Here is a 20,434-nt window from a genome sequence, read left to right as displayed (position 1 = left end):
TTAATGTTTTGAAGAACCTCCAAACTCTTTTCCACAGCGGCTGCACCATATTACATTCCCATCAGCAATGGATGAGGGTGTGGACTTCCCTGGTGGTGCAGTGGTTAAGAATCTGCCTGCCAGTGCAGGGAACACGGGTTCGAGCCCTGGTCTGGGAAGATCCCACATGCCGCGGAGCAACTAAGCCTGTGCGCCACAACTGCTAACCCTGCCCTCTACAGCCCGCGAGCCACAACTACTGAGCCCCCGTGCCACAATTACTGAAGCTCACGTGCCTAGAGCCCGTGCTCCGCAACAAGAGAAGCCACTGCAATGAGAAGCCCATGCTCCACAATTAAGAGTAGCCCCGGTTTGCCGCAACTAGAGAAAGCCAGAGCGCAGCAACGAAGACCCAACACAGCCAAAAATACATTAATTAATTTTAAAAAATGTATGAGCGTTCTTATTTATCCACTTTCTCACCAACGGTTTTCTTTTTAATTACGTTACCTCTTTTTATTTTACAATACATTTCAAAAATGCCATGAAAGTTGCCTTAACTGCTCTATAAGACCTGGAATCAAAGAACACTGAGAATTAGAACACACAAACATCAAGCTGTAATACCTACTTGTGCTGAACGATTACTACCAAAAGGATGTCATTTTTTAAATAAGCAGATGTGTGTCAATGCAAAATACAATACAAACTTGTTAAAACAGAACAGTAAACTTTGTTTCAATGGCTATAGAAAGGAGGTGGTTTTGTTTTTTTTCAATGCATCTGGTCTGGCAGCATTATGCATTTAAAGCAATACGTGCCCTGGGGCTTCCCTGGTGGCTCAGTGGTTAAGAATCCGCCTGCCAATGCAAGGGACATGGGTTCGAGCCCTGGCCCGGGAAGATCCCACATGGCACGGAACAACTAAGCCCGGGCACCACAACTACAGAACCTGAGCTCTAGAGCCCATAAGCCACAACTACTGAGCCCACGTGCCACAACTACTGAAGTCTGTGTACCTAGAGCCCATTCTCTGCAACAAGAGAAGCCACTACAATGAGAAGCCTGCCCACCACAAGGAAGAGTAGCCCCCGCTCGCCGCAACTAGAGAAAGCCTGTGCACAGCAACGACGACCCAACATAGCCAAAAATAAAAACAAACAAATAAATAAATGTATATTAAAAAAAGCAATACATGCCCTGAAAGTTTATATTTTCAGTTGTGTGTATCAACTGAATCAGAGCCCATTTTTTTCTTTTTATTAGAGCCATACTAGTGAGTAAGAAGTGGTACCTCATTATGTTTTTGATTTGCATTTCTTTAATGACCAAGGATTTTGAGCATCTTTTCACATGCTTGTTGGCCATTCGTATAGCTTCTTTGGAGAACTATCTATTCAAATTTTTTTTCCTAGTTATTAATTGTTGTTTGTCTTTTTGCATTTCACTAATGTATAATGACGTTGAGCATCTTTTTATGCACTGTGTATATGTTCTTTGGAGAAATGGCTATTCAAGTCTTTCCCTCATTTTTTACTTGAGTTGTTTGTCTTTTTGTTGCTGAGTTGTAGGAGCTCTCTATATATCCTGGATAGTAGATCATCATCAGGTATATAATTTGCAAATATTTTCTCCCATTTTGTAGGCTGCCTTTTCATATTTTTGATAATGTCTTTTGATGCACAAAAGTTTTTAACTTTGATGAAATTCAGTTTATCATGTTTTCTTCTGTTGTGCTTGCTTTTGGTATCATATCTAAGAACTCATTGCCAGATTAAAGGCCATGAGGATTAGTTTCTGTATTTTCTTCTATGAGTTTTATAGTTTGAGCTCTTAAGTTTGGGAAATTGATCGATTTGAGATAATTTTTGTATATGGTCTGAGGTAAGGGTCCAACTCCATTCATCGGTATCTGGATGTCCAGGTGTCCCAGTGCCATTAGTTAAAAAGATTAATCTTTCCTCATTGAATGTTCTTGATGTCCTTGTCAAATCAGCTGTCCATAGAAACATGAGTTTATTTCTGGACCCTTACTGCTCTGCTCTCTCACAGATCTCTATGTTTGTTCTTATGCCAGTACCACAGTGTCTTGGTTACTATAGCTTCACAATAAGTTTTGAAATCAGGAAGTGTGAGTCCTCCAACTTTGTTCTTCTTTTATAAGATTGTTCTGACTATTCAGCATCTGTTGAAATCCGTATGAACTTTAGAAGGAGGAACAGAAGCTGAGAGTGAAGGAACGAATAAATAGGTTATGCAATGAAGGAAATCCAATATTACACAAATGCTTCAAAAGAGGCTCAGAGAAAAAGATGGTATGTCCCTTAGTTCAGTTATACCAGATGTCTCAGGGTGAAACCATCTAATCCTGAGACCACTTTTGCTTTGGAACCTGATGAGATATAGGAGAAGACTGCAAACCTGGGTGGCCTTGCCGTGGGAGACGTTTTGATCGTAAATTATAATGATGGACTGAACTAATTACTCTTATTTTTCATGTAACAGCTACACAATGAGATATAACACTGGCATTGTTGGTAAGACTACAGTATTAATATTGATAGTCAAATGTATGGGAAAATACAAGCCTCCTATGCCTACCCCACACTGATTCCTCCAGATGTTAGGCATATTCATCTTGTTACTATTGCTCTACCTGTTATATAGATGTACACCAAATGTAGATGATCAGACAGGTATGATTCTTTTGGCTATAAGGGATCCTTGGTGAAAAACCAGAGAGTGGCTTGTGATATAACAAAGAACTTATCTGGCCTTTGTCTTCGGTTACTGGCACAAAGCTTCAAAAACCTTTGGAATTTCCGGAGCAATAGGAGTCTCTCTGTTATACTAATGAGGTGACTTCTGGCAGGGCTCCTAGATAGCTCTAGGATGGAAGAGGTTACTCACTAGAAATAAATAACCATGCAGGGACTTCCCTGGTGGTCCGGTCGTTAAGACTCTGTGCTTCCACTGCAGGGGGCACAGTTTTGATCCCTGGCCATGGAACTAAGATCTTGCATGCCACGCAGCACAGTCAAAAAAAGAAAAATCATGCAGATTGAAGGGCTGGAGTTGAATTCAATCACATAGCCTATGATTTAATTAATCATGCCTACATAATGAAATCTCATCGAAAAATGCTGGACAATGAGGCTCAGGGAGCTTCCTGGTTGGTGAACACACTGATGTACTGGGAAGGCATACCCTCACTCCACAGGAACAGGAGCTCCTGCCACTCAGGACCCTTCCAGACCTTGCCCTACATAACCCTTCTGTTGGAAGCCATCCTGGAGTCCCTGCGCCGTGACAAAGTCATGATGCAATCAAAGGCAGGACTGCAAAGCAGCACTGTGCCAGGACGGCGGACTACATCTCTATTGATTTGTTTGGTTGTGTTAAGCTTATATATGGAAACAGCACTAGGGGGATTTGCGCCCAGGGTTAGGAAAATGAGAAAAACTACTACCCCCTGCTACTAGTATTACCACAAAATGGAAAGTACCTATTCCGGCCCCAGGAAACTGGGAACGCAATACACAATCTGGAAATATAGGGATGTTCCTATGGAAAACACCCCCAATTGAACAACTGTGGCCCTACGAAGGGGTTGTTGATGATTTTGGTTTTATCTGGGTCCAATATAAAGAAAGGTTAATACTCTGGCAACAATTGCCGGATGATAAACAGGAGCGTAGGAGGTATTGTGAGTGCTACTAGTGGAGTCAGCAACTCAGGAACTGCAGGATATATTGTAAATATTTTCAAGGCACTATTCAAAACACTTGCCCATGCAGAAAGAACACGAAGACTGCACTTCTGTGATAAAGACTTACATAATAGCTTGGCTTAACTACTAGAAAATAACCTGCAACTAATGAGAACTTGGGGAAATATCTTGATAGCACATCTAGAAACTACAGACAATTCTAAGGTAATCTTTTGAGGAAATCTTGTGGTCAAGGGTTTGAGGCCTAAGGCTAGACTATATTATGATAATTATGTTTTGATTATGTAAACCAAAAATATATAAGCTTGCTGAATAACAATAAAGTATGCTACTATCTGCCTGACTCCAGAGACAGTGTCAGTCTCGTTCTTTCTCCGTCGCTGACGCTGTTCCTCCCTCAGGTACTCCTGGACTCGTTGGAGCTGGATTCCAACACTCTTCATCTGATTGTTCACTTGCATGCTTTATAATTTAAAAAAGGTAATCATAAATAGAGCACTTTCCCGAGTTCTGTGAGTCATTCTAGTGAATTATTGAACCTGAGGGTTGGTTGTGGGAACCCAGGAATCTGTAGCCAAGTCAGGCAGTACTACAAGTAACCTGGGGATCCCACTTGTGGCTGGAACCTGAAATAAGGGGTCTTATTGAGAACCTTGCATTTTAACTTGTGGGATCTGGCGCTAACTCCAAGTAGTTAGTGTCACCTACAAATTGGCGCTTGCCATCTACCTCTACAAGGATCAAATTATGAGCTGCTGCAACTGCTGACCTTCAACACCCCCTGAAAGGAGTTTAGGGTGGAGATGAGGAATGAGGCGCTCTGTGCTCTAGGAAAAACTGGCAAAACAGGTCTTCAGATACATATTTTCAGGAGACAATTTTATGAGTCCAACTGTTGCATCTCCTTGTACCTAGAAAAGCACTAAAATCATCCCTCATGGTGACACCTGCTCCTGGTGACTAGCAGTAACCTTCACGAGACTAGCAGAAACCTCCTGCAAAGAAATATGTGCTTCATTGCATGTACTCCCCCTGCACCAAAATCACATATATACTGAATTTCCCCCGCTACCTCTTTGGAGCAGCTTCTCAGAGCAATCTGAAATGCTGTCTACTGGACTATAGTCCTAATTTTACCCCAAATAAAACTTAACTCACAATTCACAGGTTGTGCTTTTTTTTTCAGTCGACATTAGTATCAGAATTGGATTGAAATGTAGGACGCCCAGTCAGTGTTAGAGAATTGGTGTCAGATACAGTAACTATAATGCTTTTTTGGGTTCTGTAAGTCATTCCAGCAAATTATGGAAGCTGCAGGAGTAGCGGGTATACCTGGGAGTGTAGATAGCTAGTCAAAGTGAGGACCCCTGAGCTTGAGACTAGCGTCTGAATTTAGGGCAGTCTTATTGCAACTGTGCTCTTACCTGTGAAGTCTGGCCAAACTCTGGGTAGTTGGTGACAGAAGTAATTTCATCCTACATGGAACATTATTCAGCCACAGAAACGAAAGAAGTACTGATACATGCTACATCATGGATGAACCTTGGAAAACAAGAAAAAAGCCAGTCACAGAAAGAACACATATTATGTGAGTCCACTTATATGAAATGTCCAGAATAGGCAAATCTATAGAGGCAGAGAGTAGATGAGTGGTTGTTTAAGGGTCAGGATAGGGTGGGGGTTAGGGAGGTTATAGTAAAGGAAAGCAAGTTTCTTTATAAAGTGATGGAAACGTTCTAAAATTAACCATAGTAAGAGTTACACATATCTGCAAACGTACTAAAAACCATTGAATAATACACTTTAAGTGGGTGAATTGTATGGTATATGAATTATATCTCAACAAAGCTGTCAGTTTTTAAAAAGGTAGTTATCTTTTATAAATACATACTGAAATAGCTATATGTGAAATATAAGGTGTGTGGGATTTGCTTCAAAAGAATCCACTGGGGGCTTCCCTGGTGGCGCAGTGGTTGAGAGTCCGCCTGCCGATGCAGGGGACGCGGGTTCATGCCCCGGTCCGGGAAGATCCCACATGCCACAGAGCGGCTGGGCCCGTGAGCCATGGCCGCTGAGCTTGCGCGTCCGGAGCCTGTGCTCCGCAACGGGAGAGGCCACAACAGTGAGAGGCCCGCGTAACGCAAAAAAAAAAAAAAAAAAAAAAAGAATCCACTGGGGTGGAAGGGGGAACAGAAGGAATAAGACCAGCCATAAGTTGATAACTGCTGAAGCTGAGTGCCTGGAAGCTCATTAAACTCTTCTCTCCACAGTTATATATGTCTGAAATTTTTCATAAGAGGAAAAAAAGAAAAATTCCATGCAACTGTCTGGCTCACTCAGAAAAGAGAGGTCTGTCACCTCCTATGGTAAGTTATTGTTTAGAGGCCCCACCCAGAGCCCTCAGATCAGGGAGATGAATTATTGAGGGGAATCTGAGAGGCACAGAAGCCATGGAGTGTGGAGAGGTGATGAGCACAGGGGCTGCTTTGGGCCGGGGCAGCTCAGCCCCTTCAGTCCTCACTGACAACCCACAGACCAGGCTGGCCGTGGTGGTGGAAGTAGAGCGAAGGAGAAGATCTGGTAAGAAGCCTCCACACATTCATCTCAGAGGTAACACAGCCTGGGAGAGCCTCTTGGGAGAGGGGGAGGGCGAGGCCATCTCACATTAGGAAACTCAGGCAAAGGTTGAGGGCAGGACTCAGGAGTCCTGAGAGTTCAGTTTCCCCCATGAGAGTTGATATGAAGCCCACCTGTCTCAGGCCCCGAGGAGACCTGTTGCCCCACGCTCCTCCTGGAGGGGCCCAAGAGCATCCGCCTGTGTCAGCGTGGGATTCTGGAGAGTCAGGTAGAGATGGGATGGGCTGGGATGGGGTGTGGGTAAGTCCAGGGAAGATGGGAGTGACACTGTTGACTCCAGTTCTGCTCATAGGAACAATGCATCACCTTTGACAGAGTCCTGGGTTCTGATGCTCCTCAGGTAGGGGGGTCTGGTAGGGCGATGGGAGGAGGGTCAGGGCACTCAGGACCCTTGATCCTGGAATGCTGAGTGCTTCCCAAGCTCTCTGGTCAGGGCAGGCTGGGCAGGCACCTGAGTCGGAGATGTGCCTGTGTCTCCCTGCAGGAGGCGGAGCAGGAGTTGCTAGCAAGAGTCCAGTGCATGCTGGGCTCGGTGGGCCGAGCGTACAGTGTGGCCCTGCTGCTTCGGGGTCGAGAAACAAAGGCACCCCGGCTTGTGCCTCAGGTGAGTCCCAGAGGATGCACCAGTCATAGCTGTTATGAGACTCAAGTGTTGGCTCCTCAAGGAGACCTTCGAGAACTTTCCCCTCCCCACCCTAGCTGGACTAGGTGCCCCTCCTTGGGGTTCCTATAGCACCCCGTGGTCCATACAGGATGTTTTTCCAGCATCAATCACGAAGCTATTGAGAGGTCAGGGAAGGTGGGAGGCTGGGGTCCATGAGGTGAGGGTCAAGGAGGGGTGGTGTGCAAAGATCAAATACTCAGGGAAGTCTACTTTTCACTGTTCTTAGTAATACTAATAATGATAATAAACATTTTGTTTTTAGGCTTCAGCAAAGTGCCCCCAAACTAAAATAGTTGCCTCAAAACCTTGTCATGAGCCCCTACCCTAGCAAACAGGAGGTCCCACTGAAAATGTCTGCTCACTTGTCTGGCTCGCTGTGAACCACAAGGCCAGGGGCTATTTTTGTCCTGGCCACCAAGTCCAGAGCACCTAGCACAGGGCCAGGCATAGAAATAATTTCCTTGCCCTCAGGAAATGTTGAAAAACAGGTTAATCCTTTCTCAATCCTCACTCACCCTTCTCCTCTTTAGCTGCTGCAGATGCTGTTTGAAGAAGCTCTGCCCCTCAGGGGCTCTGATGCTGTGCTTAGTACACTTAGCCTGGTGCAGGTGAGGCCCTGAGGGGAGGGGAGACCTGGGGAGCCAAGGCCATGTTGATGCTGCAAAAGAGCCCAAGGCTCAGGGACTGCCTGAAGAGTTTGGATCTTTTGCCCGTCCAAACACCTACAGCTAGTCTCTCATTGGTTCCCCCTCTTCCCGTTCATCCTCCACACCACTGTCAGCTTGCCTTGCTGGGGTCTCCTTTTTCCTGCCTGAGATGGCTGAATTTTGGTGCCCTGCTTGGTTCACAGGGCCCCAGCGGGAGGATCACATGAGCCAAATGCTGGGGAAAGGTTCGGTTTGTAACAGATGTTGTGCTTGTGTGATCGCAGCTCAGCACCAGTGGGAGGAGTCGGGACCTGCTTGCTCCAGGCTCAGAGAACCTGTCAGTGCTGGATGTGTCCCCTCTGGGCTTGTGAGTGTCCGGAGCCCAACGGGGTCTGAGGGAGCTTGTCTTAAGTCAGGGCTGACACCCCAAACCAAGCCGTTGGAGGCTTCTCCCCACTGCCACTCCAGGGAAGGGAAGTTATGAACTTGGGGTCATGCTTACAGGTTTTGCATTTGCCCCCAGGACTCCCTCTCACCGTCTTCCCTTCATCCCATATCTCCATAACCTCTCGCTCTTCTCACTACCCCATCCACTTACACCTCTTCAACTCAGTCATTACCATCCCGGGTGATCTGAGCATCTCACCGAGCTGAACTTCAGTTTCTCCATCTATAAAATGGGAGCAATCCCAACTATCTTGTTTCCCTCACTGGGCAGATGATAGGAGAAAAAATAAGATCATGAAGATGAGAGGCTTTTAGGGGATATATCGAGCTTGGAGTCTTGGGGATGATTCTTATAGGCTCTTGGGCCCCCATGGGCTCCCCATGCAGAGATTCTGGGGGGCTGGACAGAACCCTTGTGCTTAGGAGCTGAGATCAGCCTTCCCTTCCTCCAGGGTGGTAGAAAATGCCAGTGAAGTGGAGGTGTCTGACTCAAGAGCTGCCTCAGAGCTGTACTTGCAGGCTGCAGGTGGTGAAGACAGGTGAGGACAGGCAGGTGCCTTCACCCACCCCCATCCCCTAGCCATTTGGCCTGATCCTTTGATCTCCTCCACAGTGCCTGCTCTCTGCTCACTGTCACCATGTCCTGCCCACGGCCTGACCCTCCTGAGGGGCCTGGGACCCAGGGCATGTGGTGAGGAGCCTTGCGGATCCTGCAGCTTCCAGGAGCCCTGTAAGTTTGATGGAGCCTTTTAACAGCTTTGGGGAAGGCTTGGGTAGGTGGCTGAAATATGGATGTAGAGGCCCAGGGCAGCATCAGAGTCTCCTCCTTTCCTCATCTCTGACATGCTGAAGGATTTGCTCCCTTTAGTATTTCTTGTAAGGCAGGTCTACTAGCAATGAACTCCCTCAATTTTTGTTTATCTGGGCATATCTTACTTTCTCTTACATTTCTGAACGATAGTCTTGCCAGATACAGAAATCTTAGTAGACAGGTTTGGTTTTTTGTTTTTTTTTCTTTCAACACTTTAACTGTGTTATCTCACTGCCTTCTGGCCTCCATAGTTTCTGATGAAAAATTGGTTTTTAATCTTACTGAAGATCCCTTGTGCATAATAAGCTGCTTCTCTCTTGTTTTCAAGATTCTTTCTTTGACTTTGGATTTTGACAGTTTGATTATAATCTGTCCTGCTGTAGATCTCTTTGAGTATACCCTCCTTGGAATTTGTTGAGCTTCTTGGATGTGTAGATTCATGCCTTTCATAAGTTTGAGGGACTTTTTGAGCATTATTTCTTCAAATATTCTTTCTGTCCTTTTCTCTTTCTCTTCTCCCTCTGGGACTCCCATTATGCATATGTTTGTACACTTGATGTCAGCCCACAGGTCTCTTAGGCTCATTTTCCTTCATTCTTTTTTCTTTCTGCTCCTCAGACTGGATAATTTTATTTGACCTATATTCAGGTTTGTTGAGATTCTTGTGCCTGCTCAAATCTACCCTCTAGTGAATTTTTAATTTCAGTTATTGTACTTTTCAGCTCCCATATTTCTACTTGGTTCCTTTTTATAATTTCTATTGTTCTATTGATAGTCACTGAGACACCATTTTCTTTCTTTTTTTTTTCTTTATCTTTATTCCCCTTCTCCCACCACAAAATTTTTAGGAAAATTCCCAAGATAGCAGTGAAGCTAGAAGTTGGGTGGGAAAGAGGGAACTGGGAGTTGACAGAGGAGCCAGCCTTGGTGAGACATCATTTTCTTGATTTAGTTTTCTGAAAATATCTAAGACAGTTGATTTAAAGTCTTTGTCTACTGAATCCAGTGTCTGGTTTCCTCAGGGACAGTTTTTATTAATTTCTTTTTCTTTTTTCCTGTGAGTGAGCCATACTTTCTTTTTTTTTAATTAAAAAAAAATTTTATTTATTTATCTGGCTGTGCCAGATCTTAGTTGAGGCATGTGGGATCTAGTTCCCTGACCAGGGATTGAACCAAGGCCCCCTGCATTGAGAGTGCAGAGTCTTAGCCACTGGACCACCAGGGAAGTCCTGAGCCATACTTTCTTATTTGCATGCCTAATAATTTTTTGTTGGAAACTGGCCAATTTGAGTACTTTTTGTAAAGACTATATTCTTTATTGTGTTGGTCTCTTAAGTTTCCATTCTTTTTCCTTAGTGCTCTGACACTCTGGATATGATAATCTGGTAACTCTGAAAGCTGGATTCTCCCTCCTCTCCAGGGTTTGCCTTGTTGCTTGTTGTGAGCATCAGCCATCCATTTGCTTACTTTTCCAAACAATTTTTGCAAAGACTGTATTCCTTGCAGTCACTGAAGTCTTCATTCTATTATCTCAGTGATTAGCCAATGACCTGACATAGAATTCCCTAACCTCCGAGAACGTGCGCCCCCCCCCCCCCAAAAAAAAAGAAAGGAAAAGGAGAAAAAGGAGGAGGAGGACAGGTAGGGGAAAGGGAATGAGGAGAGAGGAAGGAGAAGAAGGAGGAGGCAGGGAGGAGGAAAAGGGAAAAAAAGGGAGAAAGGAAGAAAAAAATTCTCCAGGTTTCTACAGACTGGCTCTGTGTTGGGTCACTCCTTAAATGCTTAGCAAGACCATTTACAGCTCTGCCTTAGCCTCACCTGATGCTTGCACTGAGCCCTAATTCAGCCAGAGGTGAAAGCCTTCGGTCTTCTCAGGTCTCTTCTGACCACACATACTGCCCTGGACATATGTGTGGCTTTCTAGGTACCCTAGTACACATGGGAACTTTTCAAAATCCTTATTCCTCCAAAATTTCACTCCCCACCTTTTCTCCCAGTCTTTCCATGTGTCTATTGTTTGCCCCAACTGTTATTTTTGCTTGTTCTTTCATCTCTCAATGCTTTGGGGGACTATCCTCTGGCATAGCTCCTCTGCTCCAAGAGAATTCCAAGATAAGTGAGACAAAGGGAGGCAGCTTTTGTCAGTCCTTTGTGGGAAACCCCAGACAATCAAAACAGACAAACACAGTTCCCTGGGAACAAGATCTACTCTGCTCATTTCAGAACCAGGTACCCCCACCAGAAATGTGGGCTGTGCTGGGGAGAAGGTTGGGGCTAGGGTAAGTTGAAAACACCACAAAGATCTCTTACCATATTTAAGCTGCCTTTCTCCTGGTTAAACATTCACTTGATTGCTGTCAACCTTTGACTATCTCCCAGAGTTCCAGTAAGGTTGATTCTGACCATTTTTTTTGCCAGATGTTTCTGGGAAGGGACAGACTCCCAGAGTTTCCTACTCTGCCATTTTTGTTGATGTCACCTTGCTTTGCCATTTTACAATTGGGCTGTATTTTTATTATTGAGGTGTAGGAGCTCTTTATATATTCTGGATACAAGTCCCTTGTCAGATATAAAATTAAATTGTTTTTACTATGAGAATGTATTATTTGTGTAATTTTAAAAGTAATCAAATATAAAATAAAATAAAGATCTATACAAGGTTGCAAATCTGTCTGGTGGTACACAAAAGTGACTGGAAACAGTCAATCTTTCCATCAGAGTGTGATTTGGGCCAGTATCTTTCTGCATCTACCGGTGGACATCTCTTTTCTTCCTCCATCCCTCCCTCTGGCAGAGACTGTCCCTTGCTGCAGGTGTTGGCTGGTAAGGTTGTTGGTGAGGAGGTGGAGGGCTCTCTGCCCTGGATTGTCTCATGTCTCCTGGAAGGAAACAACTACAGTGACCTTCTTCTTCGCCTGGACCCTCAAGGTGGCCTGGGGGAGGACGTGGGTTTCTTTGGGAAGCTCTAGGATCTGGCCTTAGGCCTGGCCCCCCCTCACCCAACCAGCGGCAGCCCCAACCCTAGCGAGCCGAGAGAGAACCTGAGCCTCTGGGACGGCCAGGATACAGAAAGGTCCCAGAATTGCCAGGCTCTCACCGTCTGGAAAGGTAAGGCCAATAGTAAAAGCAACCCCTCACCCTTTCAGAGGCCTTCAACAGTTTACCAAGCATTTTTACACTGACTAAAACCTTTGATTCTTACCACAATGCCATGAGGCAGATCGAATCTACGGGCGAGGGAAGGGAGGCAGGTTTAATTTATAGACGAGGAAAGGGAGGATCAGAGAAGGGAAGGTACTTTCCTATTTTCACACATTCATTAAAGATCAGGCCTCTGTGAAATGATATGTCAGAAATTTGGGGGAGGTCAAGTGGAGTGTATAGATCAAACAAGAATGACCATGAGTTGATATTTGTTGAAGCTGATAAGGTGATAAGCAGATGAAATTCCTAGACTTTGTATATGTTTGAAGTTTTCCACTAATAAAAGAGTAAAAAAAAAAGTCTGTGGGGCTTCCCTGGTGGCACAGTGGTTAAGAATCCGCCTGCCAATGCAGGAGACATGGGTTCAAGCCCTGGTCCGGGAAGATCCCACATGCTGCGGAGCAAGTAAGACCATGCGCCACAACTACTGAGCCTGCGCTCTAGAGCCCGTGAGCCACAGCTACTGAAGCCCGCATGCCCAGAGCCTGTGCTCCGCAACAAGAGAAACCACTGCAATGAGAAGCCCGCACACCACAACAAAGAGTAGCCCCTGCTCGCCGCGACTAGAGAAAGACCACATGCAGCAACAAAGACCCAACGTAGACAAAAAAAAAAAAAAAAAAAAAAAGTAAAAGTCTGGCCCTCTGTCTTCAGAATCAACAAACACATTCATTTGGCCAACATATTCCCAGACCACAGCCTACATCAGGCCCTGTGGAATGAGGAAGATAAGTTGGGGCATTTCACACTCTCAAGGACAAAGCAGGGAGGGAAGGAAGTGTGTTTACGTATAGGCCAGTTTGGGATGGTGACTAAGGGCACAGGCTTTAGTGTCAGACAGAACTGGGCTTGAGTTTCAGTTCTGCCACTCACCAGGAAGTTGCTTGACCTCTCTGAGGTTCGGTTGCCTCATCTGGAAAATGTGGAGGGAGACAGGGTAAATTAGGGTTGCTGCCTCACTGGAGTATTGTGTAGCTAAAAAGAGACAATCCATGAAAAGCCTTATCACAGTACCGTCGAACACATGGAAAATGCCGGATAAGTGTTAGCTATTTTTTTTTTAAATTAATTTTTGGCTGAGTTGGGTCTTTGTTGCTGCGCGCGGGCTTTCTGTAGTTGCGGCGAGCGGGGGCTACTCTTCGTTGCGGTGTGCAGGCTTCTCATTGAGGTGGCTTCTCTTGTTGCGGAGCACAGGCTCTAGGCATGTGGGCTTCAGTAGTTCTGGCTCACAGGCTCTAGAGCGCAGGCTCAGTAGTTGTGGCACACGGGCTTAGTTGCTCGGCGGCATGTGGGATCTTCCCGGACTAGGGCTTGAACCCGTGTCTCCTGCATTGGCAGGCGGATTCCCAACCAACGTGCGACCAGGGAAGCCCAGGTGTTAGCTATTTTTATGAATAGTACTGTTAACAGAAATTAAAAGTTTTACAAGCAGTGTGCTTTGGAGTTCAGAGGAAGGAGGGATTCACTCTGTGTCTCCCCTTACTAGGCAGCTCCCTGAGCTTGCTCCAGGCTGCTCTGTTGGGGGCCGCAGAAAGGAGGATGAAGGTGAGACAGGTGAGGCCCACCCTCTGGGATGCAGTAGAAGAGGCCCGGGCCCGGCGGGCTGGCCTGAAGAGCCTGCGTTCAGGCCTCCTTGGGGACGCCCTGACAGACAGTGGGCTCGGCCAGCTGGTCAGGGCACTGCGGGAGTTGCAGGTGAGAAAGGTGAGGTCTGTGGGTGCCTGGGCCAGCAATGGCCAGAGCCCACCCAGAATCCCCTCTCCACAGGTGGTAAAAGCCTGGAGCCAGCGCTCAGGAAGCTGGATGCTCGAAACAGTCAAAACTGAGGCTATGGGGCTCCCAGAACCACAGGTACGTCTTCCCATCCAAACTCTTGGGAGGCCTATTGATGTCTGCCTCCTTTTTCTCTGTTTACAGAGCACTGTGAGGGGTCTCTTCCTTCCTTCATTAATGTATTGATTCCCGAACATTTATTGACCACTATGTGCCTTTTTATAATCCTCTGGAAAGAAACAATTAACACCATGATCAGTGCTCTGAAGAGCTTATCCAAAGGGCTCTATGTGGGCATCTAAGTTAGTCTTGGCGAGAGAGGGAAGGAAGACTTCATGGAGGAAGTTGAAACCTGAAGGAGATGGCTAGCAAAGATGAATGAAGAACATTCCAGGCAGAAAAAATAACAGGAGAAGTGTCAGAGGTAAGCGAGTCCTTGATCTCTTTGGGAGACTGCAAGCAGCTCAATTTGCTGGAGGATAGAGTTTGAGGAAGAAAGTCCGGAGAGAAGGGTTGGAGACTGAAGTAGGGGCCTGGTCATGCAGGTCTTTGTAAATCAATTGAGATGTTTGGAGTTTGTCTGGAAGGTCAAGGGGAAGCCACAATTTATTTTAAACAGGGAAGACAACATCGCTCCCAGCATTGCTTCAGCAAACTGAAGCTCCGAGAAGTGATGTGAGTATCCCAGGGTCACTAGGATAATCAAAGGCAGCAGAAGTGCAAAGACATCCAAGTCCTTAGACTCAGTACGGCACTCTTCCATCCCCTTAGGATGCATGTCCTCCCTTATGCAGAAGGGGCGCTGTCTTCCATGATTTGTCACAGGGTGGCTGGAAGGTCGCCCCTGTCCAGCTTCTCCTGGTGCTTTCATTTTCTTAATTACTTATAACTTGTTTTTACAGCCCTGGGCCTTGGGAACTAGGCCTGTAAACTCCAAGTTATTGAACAGGGCTGGCCACTGCTAAGTGCTTTGGGTGCCTTATCTCATTGCATGCTCTCTACAACTTTTATCAGCTCCATTTTATGGATGAGAAAATGGAGACTCAGAAGACTATCCACCTGCCTGAGGTCAAACTGCTAAGAAAACGAGGGGCTGGGACCCTGATCTGACTTCAAAACCAACACTGTCCTGGGAAAAAAGGTAATAGAATTCTCATTCGTAATATATTCTCAGCAGGTCACAGGTTCAACAGCAAGCCCCAGCCCAGGCCTCCAGGAAGAGCCTCAAGGTGAGGCTGGTGCTTGGGGTGGAGCTGGAGGTCTTCTCCACCTTTGGTGTGCTTAACTGCATTTTCCTCCAGTGGCAGGAAGAACAGCATCTATAGGACCTGATCTCCACCAAATGCACCCTCTCAGGGACTCTGAGGAACAGGTAACACCTCATGTACCCCAGAACAACTGGAAGCTGTTGGGGAGTAGAGTCGCAGAGTCCTGATAATATGTGTCCTGCTTACCTTGCCCTAACATCAGGGAGAAATATGGAGCTTTTGGCAAATAAAGGGCCTGAAGGGTTACTGTAACCCTCAGGGAGGGGCATGGGAAGGGGCTGTTTTCCTACTGGGTTGGTTTAGGGGCATGGGCTCCCTAGGGCCTCCATGGCACCTACTGGCAGAATCAATACCTCTCCTCTTCCTTCACGGCCTCTGAGTCTCTGTCCAGGCCACAGGCTCTTTCAGGCCAGCTAGTCTCCTGGATGTAATTCTAGGAGCTGCCCTGGTAATGGCGATCTGTTGGAAAAGTTGGGCCCTGTGTCCCAAGGCTGTGTACACACATGGGCTTCTGGCTGAGCCTAGAATGATGCCACCTAGGCCCAGCAGGCCCCGGATGTGGCCCTGCAGTTCTTCCTGGCTCAGGCCCAGAGGCAGAGACTGCGAGAACAGCACCAAATTTGGATCCAAGAGGAACTGAAGCATTTGCAACAGGAGGAAGAAGTGGTGGCAGGGGTCCACATCAAAGGCCTGGTGGCTGAAGAGGTGAGGAAGGTCAAGTAGGGGACTTGAGGCTCCTACTTTTTTTTTTTTTTTTGCTGAGTCAGGTCTTAGTTGTGGCACGGGGGATCTCCGTTGAGGCATGTGGGATCTTTCGTTGTGGCACTTGGGCTTCTCTCTAGTTGTGGTGTGTGAGTTTTTCTCTTCTCTATTTGTGGCGTGGGGGCTCCAGGGCACGTGGGCTCTGTAGTTTGCGGCACGCAGCTCTCTAGTTGAGGCACACGAGCTCAGTAGTTGTGGCACGTGGGCTTAATTGTGCCACAGCATGTAGGATCTTAGTTCCTAGACCAGGGATCAAACCTGCATCCCCTGCATTGCAAGGCGGATTCTTTACCACTGGACCAGCAGGGAAGTCCCTTGAGGCTCCTTTTAACCTGGCCAGGTACTGTGCTGGGATCTAGCATCAATCACAGCAGACTGGACCACAACCTCTCTCATGGCCCTCACAGCTTTGTGGGGGATAGACGATGCAATTCTCAGTGCTAAGTGCTGTAAATGAGGGAGCTAGTGACTTGTGGGAAAAAACAGGTGTACCTGGCCCAGGCTGGAGTGGAGCAGAGAAGATGACATCTAACCTGAGACTTTAAGGACAAACAAATTAGCCAGAGAAATTCACTAGACTCAGATCCACAGGGCAGTTTGTGCTCATCACATGGAGGCACTAAGTAAACAGATCTTGTTTAAACAAGAAACAAAACTTGTGTGCACGGAGGTCAGATCAGGGGAAGGTGGGAGACATGCTCTTGGGAGAGAATCCTGTATGAGCAAAAGTCCAGACGGAAGCAATGGCAAAGTAGGTTCTGGGTGTTGCCAACTGTCCATCTGGCTGGAGCCTGGTCAGAGTCAAGGCTAAAGAGACCGTGTGCCACGCCTCTGGATTTGGACTTTACCCCAAAGATGACGGTGAACTACTGAAATGCATGTGTCATCTCAGTTCTGTCCCTCACTAGCCATGTGAATTTGGTCAAGTTAGGTCACTTCTCTGACCCACTGTTTCCAAATCTGTAAAATAGCAATTACCTCAAAGGTTATCATTAGATAAAACGAAATAATAATATAAAGTAGAGCAGAGCCTGGCACACAGGCTGCGCTCAACAAATGGTACGTATTATCACTGAAGGTTTCCGAGGAGAGGCAGAGGTGGCACCGGGAGTGGACAGGGCTGAGACTCCAGCTGGAGGCCCTTCAGGCAGAACGGGACACTGCGGAGCAGGACCTGACAGCCCTCTATGACCTGCACGTGCAGGCTGCCGGGCTTGGACGTCCCACGTGCTGCAGGTCAGTGAGGACAGAGGGCAGGCCTTGAATTGGTTCCAAGGCTGGCTGACTGATGGGGATCTCTGAATCTGCGCACAGGTATTCCGAGCCTGGCGGGGGCTGTGGGAGGAACAGGCCATGGCCACAGAGCATCACTATTGTAGCCTGCTGGCTGGCATCCTGCAAGACACCATCAACCTGGCCACGCAGAACCAGGAGCTCCAAGCCCAGAGCCAGCGACTTCAGCAGACTAGGCTGGGCGCAGGCATGCCGGATCCCCGCCCTGAGGAGAAATGTGGGGATCAGGAATCCTTCAGGGGCAGTCTCCTCTCTCCTCATTTGTAAAGGTCCTAGAAGGGAGAGGAGTTGGGACACAACAGCCAAGCTAACCTTCATTATGGATAATTAATAACACCACTAACTAGGTCTCATTGTGCCAGTACCTGCTGAGCACACTAACATCCCTTATTTGATTTAGTCATTTCCAGTCCCCTTTATAGTAGTAGGTATCATCTGACACCCCCCCCCCCAATTTCAGAGATAAGCCAACTAAAGCTAAGAGAGGTTAAGTAATTGTTCAAGGACAGTCAGCCAATAGGTGACAGAGCCAGAATTAAAACTCAAGCCTGGTTGGCTATAGTTCTACACTGCCAGAAATAGTAGTTCACAAGTTGCAGTGTGCATCAGAATCACCTAGGAAGCTTACTGAAAAGGAAAAAAAAAAAAAAAAAAAAGAATAAAGAAAAAAAATTCCCAAACCTCACTCCCTAAGATTCTGCTTCAGCAGGACTGGGATTTCTCTTTTTTTTTTCCCCACAAGCTTACCAGGTATTCTACCACGGGAGCAGGGCCTGACATTCCTCTGGTTATGAGAAGAGACGACAGGCAGGAATATCAGTGAGGGATCCAGAGGAGACGAGAAACGAGACCACCTTGACTCCTAAGAGCTCTCTAGCCTACAGTCTACAGTTTGCCTTGCTGGGCCCAACACTTTCTATTCCCAAGACTCCTTCCAAATTCTCTAGGGCCCAAGTTTTATGCTTCAGAGAAACTTCCAAAGCTCCGTGACAGAAAATAGTCTCGGCTCCATGGAATTCTCAAAGGAAACAACGCTGTTAGCAACAGCTGGGAGAAAACAGCCTCTTCTCTTAGTCAATAAGTCACCCCAGGATTAAGATACTCAGGGCACCAGAGGAATGAAATTATGTTTGAGAGGAGCTATGCAACACAGAAGACACAGGACAATTATGGCCAACTGTAGAAACCACCTATACCCCAGAGCACTTTATTAAGACCTTATTGCTTATACAGACACTGATTGAGCTATACAAGTTTCCCTGTGCCTGGTCCCAGGTCACTCTGTGTAGAGTTTCCCTAGGCTGTTGGGAGCCGGGACACTGCTAGGAAAGGGCAGGACTCAGAGTGGGAAAGATGGTACCTCCTAGAAGCTATAGAGGGGGCAGTGGGCTATGAGAGAGCCCTTAGAGTGAGCAGAGAGGTCAGGAGTGTAGGCTTAAGCCAGGGCCCAGGGACAACATCCCTGAGATGAGTCAAGCCCCAGTCCTCTCTGAGGTTTCCAGAACAAAGGCGGGATAAGGAGAGAGTGGGGGCATTATTTCCAGGTGCTGCTGCAGCTAGGGGAGCATGGCAGAGGCCTGGGTGATGGGCGTATAATCTGCAGCAACTGGGATTTCCTACATGACAGTGGGGGGTGAGCATGTTATGGGGGAGTCATGCACCATGGCTGGGCTGCAGCAGCAAGCACCAGGCCTGGGGGCAGTGGGTCTGCTGGGGTGACCACAGTAGGCAAGGAAAGCCAACTGCTGCCCACACCCCACTTTAAGAAACTGCATTCATGCAGGCTGAGGCAGGGCACCTCCTCCCATCAGGCACGGTATCATTTCTCAGGCCCATGAACTGATGCTCCCCTAATTTCTTAGTCAGGAAGAACTTCTGGGGGTGTAAGAGTTTCCTTAACCAAACCCAGGCTTCAACCCTCCATCCACCTACCTCCAGAGACTGACATGGCTGCTCGCACTTCCCCAGCTTTTCTCGCAAGGCACTTGTTACAGGGCTGCTGAGGGGAGGGGTCAGCACTGGGAGGTGGCTCCGATGGTGGTGCCCAATCTACAGGTCAGGAATCAGGGTGGAGGTGGTGAGGAGCTAGCGACTGCCATAGTACAGGCGCACAGCCAGGCCAATGAGCAGCGTGGCCAGGAAGAAGGCAGCTGTGAGCTGAAGCTGCAGCAGGGCTGCTGAGAGCACAGCGTTGACCACTAGCGAGCAGGACACAACGAAGAGGCGTGTGATGCTGCTGCCGTGCTTCATGACAGCTGACATGAGCAGCCCATTTAGTGCCTGGCTCAGCACTACAAGTGCTGCCCATCCTGAGAAACCCTCCAGGAGGCCTGGGCCGGGGCCGCCACCTGCATGCAGACCTAGGTTCAGGAGCACACCGAAAGTGTAGAGGAAGAGGTTCTGAAGTGCCAGGGGCAGCCGCTGTCGCTTCATGAGCAGCTCTGTGTACACGGAAGACAAGCCTGAGATGAGGCAGTACAGGATGAGAAGCAGCAGTCCCAGTGGACTGATATGCAGGGGCATGGGGCCTGCAGCAGCTGCGGAAGGGGGCCCAGGAAGGGTGTTCCCAGGGTCCTGCAGGCCACCAGCTGCATAGCAGGCTCCTGCTGCCATGAGCAGCAGCAGTGCTAAGCCCTGGCGTGCAGAGAGGCGGTGTCGGAGGCAGAGGCAGTAGAACAGGGCTGTGCTTCCAATCTTGAGATTGCTCAGCACCTGGTAGGTGCTGGGGTCCATGTAACGTTGAAGGTAGATCACCAGGTTGTTGCTGGCGCCGTAGAGCAGGGCTGATAGTGCGAACGGGGCGGCCTGGCGCCAGGGTGGGGTCTGCTGGGGCCATGCTTGCCAGCCCACCAGGAGGGAGAAGGCGCACAGCAGCAGCTTGGTCAGTTCAGTCAGCAATACAGCCGAAGACGGTCGGAAGGGCACACGGCCATCCACGTGGCACAGTGCCAGCAATGGGGCATGGGCTCCGTACATGGCAGTGGACAGGAGTAGCATCAGGGTCCAGCGGGCCTGCCTGGGATGGCCCAGGCCTGGCACACCCCCGTCCTCTACACTCATGCCCAAACTAGACCCTGGGTGGCCTGTGTAGCTAGCAAGGGGGGGTCAGTGGGGATTGTGACACGTTCGGGGAAAATCAAGTTATGGAGCTGGCTCCGAGGGGAGAGGAGCCTTGGTACATTGTCAGAGAGAATACTGAGAATCAAAAGTCAGCTGCAA

At 47.8% G+C, this 20,434-nt stretch overlaps 2 protein-coding genes across 3 annotated transcripts; one reads left to right on the top strand and one right to left on the bottom strand.

Annotated features, from left to right (window-relative positions):
- Positions 1–1,884: 1,884 nt before the first annotated feature.
- Positions 1,885–20,300, bottom strand: SLC35A4 (solute carrier family 35 member A4). Of its 2 annotated transcripts, XM_082651464.1 has the most exons (3): positions 19,148–20,300; positions 5,134–5,251; positions 1,885–2,204 (listed from the first exon to the last, which is right to left on the bottom strand). In XM_082651464.1, exon 1 carries the CDS (start codon positions 20,273–20,275, stop codon positions 19,301–19,303), a length of 975 nt encoding a protein of 324 aa, XP_082507590.1. In that variant the 5' UTR covers positions 20,276–20,300; the 3' UTR covers positions 1,885–2,204; positions 5,134–5,251; positions 19,148–19,300. The 2 variants fall into 2 exon arrangements, with proteins under 2 accessions (XP_082507590.1, XP_082507591.1); XM_082651465.1 differs by lacking the exons at positions 1,885–2,204; positions 5,134–5,251 and adding an exon at positions 11,658–11,794.
- Positions 6,867–17,482, top strand: LOC309819872 (uncharacterized protein; the record flags this gene model as incomplete). The annotated part of the gene is given in 11 exon segments (XM_082650325.1): positions 6,867–6,950; positions 7,541–7,618; positions 7,942–8,024; positions 8,557–8,643; positions 11,710–11,843; positions 13,606–13,814; positions 13,887–13,970; positions 15,701–15,865; positions 17,001–17,127; positions 17,130–17,158; positions 17,237–17,482. Coding segments are annotated over 11 exon segments (1,326 nt in total).
- Positions 20,301–20,434: the final 134 nt, after the last annotated feature.

The sequence above is a fragment of the Grampus griseus genome (genome assembly GCF_964374135.1).
Source record: "Grampus griseus genome assembly, chromosome: 3".
Classification (NCBI taxonomy): domain Eukaryota; kingdom Metazoa; phylum Chordata; class Mammalia; order Artiodactyla; family Delphinidae; genus Grampus; species Grampus griseus.
This window is presented reverse-complemented; position numbering and strand designations above follow the sequence as displayed.

What these genes read in the sequence shown, in the direction of transcription:
- SLC35A4 (XM_082651464.1), bottom strand. Translation starts at nt 20,275, where the DNA reads ATGAGTGTAGAGGACGGGGGTGTGCCAGGCCTGGGCCATCCCAGGCAG.